Genomic DNA, 2500 nt, shown 5'->3' with positions numbered 1-2500 from the left:
GTGTGGTCTTAAAAGTGGAGTTTAAATGCACAAAACCTGCCACACAAAGTTGAGCAACCTTTTTTTTTCCAGACTGGTTCTACCATGCTCCCAGCAAGAAGTCTTCAAAGTCTGCAAAGCCAGCACCTCCAGCGTCACAGATCCCAGGGATAGGGGGACTAAAGGATGAACTTGCCAACCCTGAACAAGATGACAGACACTTCAGGAGAAAATGGATCAGGGACACTGACTCAAAATACATTAAACTGGCAAAAGCAGGGGGACGGAAAAATCTTCTGGCATTTCGCAGCCCACCTACAAAAGCAGATGAACCGGTGCCTTATCCTAGAGTTGATTGGTTTGATCATGATCCTCCAGAGGAAGATGACTTAAATGAAGTGCAACATACAGTTCAACATGATGAGCAACACACAAATTCAAAGCAAGGGTATGCCTGTAATTTTGACTGTAGAACTTTCTACAGAGATTCAGACTTCCAACTTTCATGGATGGGTGAGACTTACTTCAAGGTTTTTAACCTCTAAATCTCACAGCATTCCATGCATGACAAATGAGAATCTTAATCAAGGATGCCCCAGTAATCAAATCAACTCAATTTCAATTCATATGTTTTGTACAATGATGAACACAAAATTAATTAGTGCCACATAGGGTACTTGTTTGGCAGTTTCAACTGATTTTAGTGTTAAATTTTGTTGTTTCCCAACATTTGTTTGTGACTTTCACAGTTTGGGACTCTACTTTCAAGTTTGTTTGGGTATATTTTTGATACCTCAAGGAAATTGAAGGTTTCAAAAGTTGGAAGGTCTGAAAGATACGCTGTGTAAGACTTTTCCACGACCTTAAATTAGTACATTTTGGAACATTATATGTCCCTGATGTTGTGCTGGCTTCAACTGCTGTAGATGAGAAATTAAATCAAGTAAAAGATACTTAACATTATTCTAGAAAGGCGTGCTGGAATTAAGAATTGCAGGGCTGTCAACTCTCCCAGAGGGTGACCCGAAAACACTGACCCCGGGTCCACGGACTGCCTTACGGACCGGTCCACGGACTACCCCTACGGACCCCCTCTACAGAAAATTAAAAATAAATAACGAAAAATAAATAACAACTGAAAATTTGTTTATACCGGTTGTCTGGATAGACCACTCCTGCTGGCGAAATCTGATCTCAGCCGTTACGCTCCGCAAATCAGGCTCAGGTGTTGCCTTTTCCTTCACTTTTGACCGGAGTGCTTCGAAGAAGACTGGTAATATCTAAGGCTGCTTTCCATTTGACAGAACTGGCCGGCCAGACCGGGCATTTGGAAGAACTAACTCTACAACGCCTTCAAATTAACACACTTTGAGCATGATACAGGGGCACCCAACGAATCTGTTCCTCACATTATCTGTTCCCCAGAGGAATCTTGCTGGCTGGCAAAAATACAGGTGTTTCGATGAATTGGCTGGGAAATTTTGTTATTGATAGAGGTTTTGCCTGGGAATTACTGACTTTTTTTAGCATTTCAACCCGAGCTGGCTGTAGAAACTCTGAAGACTGAGGACGACTAAAAAATAATAATAATAAAAAAAAAGAATCCCTTCCCTCTCCCAGAGAGTAGTCACAAACATACGACGGCTGGTCAGAGTGATTGCGCTTGCGGAAAAAACCTGTTTTGTCCCGGTTTTGTCGCTTTTGTTCGGTCGTTTTGGATCGAGGGATTTGAAAGCGCGCAGAATTCCTGGCTGGGAAACCAACCAATTTTATCTAGCTGGCTGGGAAATTTCTTGTGTGTCTTGCTGGGAAAAAGGAACAGATAATGTTTTCCCAGCAACACTGAAAAACACCTGAAAATGCCTTAATAACATTTATTTTCATTAACTGGGGTATAATAGTACATTTTACAACAAATTGGTCGTTGGGTGCCCCTGATGATATATACTCCTCCGGAAGAATGCGAGGGATTATCGTGCAAGTGTTCCTTCAAATTGTTGTATTTTCTTTGCAAACTGACGGGTCTGGCCCTAACCAAAGTCCCGTTCCTTTAGCCATTTTGTTCGGAACAGAGAGATCTTGAAGCCTGGGGCTAGTTCACAAACCCGCGGGAGAATGATCCGAACAAAATGGCGGAGGGAAGGAAAGAAAAATACAAATAGAACTTACTTGTTATCAATCCTTTTTGAAGCATTCCAGTCCACAGCAAAGGAAGGGTGATTAATTTGCTTTGCGCCCGAACGTGAGCCTTAGTCTGTTAAATTTGCGGAGCGTAACGGTTGAGATTTCGCCGACACAAGTGATCTATCCAGACAACCGGTAAGTCAAATCTTTAGTTTTTATTTATTTTCATTTCTATGTTTTTTCAAGGTGGTCTGTATAGAGGGTCCATAGGGGTAGTCCGTGAACCGGTCCGTGAGGCAGTCCGTGGACCCACTCCCCAGAGGGGTCCATGGACCGGGGGTCAGTGTTTTTGGGTCAACCCCTCCCGGATAATCTGAAGACTCCCGATTTTAGACGG

At 42.8% G+C, this 2500-nt stretch overlaps 1 protein-coding gene across 2 annotated transcripts in view; it reads left to right on the top strand.

Annotated features, from left to right (window-relative positions):
- Positions 1 to 2500, top strand: part of LOC137985219 (uncharacterized protein C7orf57 homolog) — a 15921-nt gene that overhangs the window by 3609 nt on the left and 9812 nt on the right. For both annotated transcript variants that reach the window (XM_068832754.1, XM_068832753.1), the window contains exon 2: positions 73 to 427. In XM_068832754.1, coding sequence (XP_068688855.1) covers positions 73 to 427 — 355 coding nt within the window. The remainder of the gene's footprint in view (positions 1 to 72; positions 428 to 2500) is intronic.

Source organism: Montipora foliosa, chromosome 14 (genome assembly GCF_036669935.1).
Source record: "Montipora foliosa isolate CH-2021 chromosome 14, ASM3666993v2, whole genome shotgun sequence".
NCBI classification, from domain to species: Eukaryota; Metazoa; Cnidaria; class Anthozoa; order Scleractinia; family Acroporidae; genus Montipora; species Montipora foliosa.
Note: the sequence above shows the minus strand (reverse complement) of the source record. Positions and strands in the feature narration are given on the sequence as shown.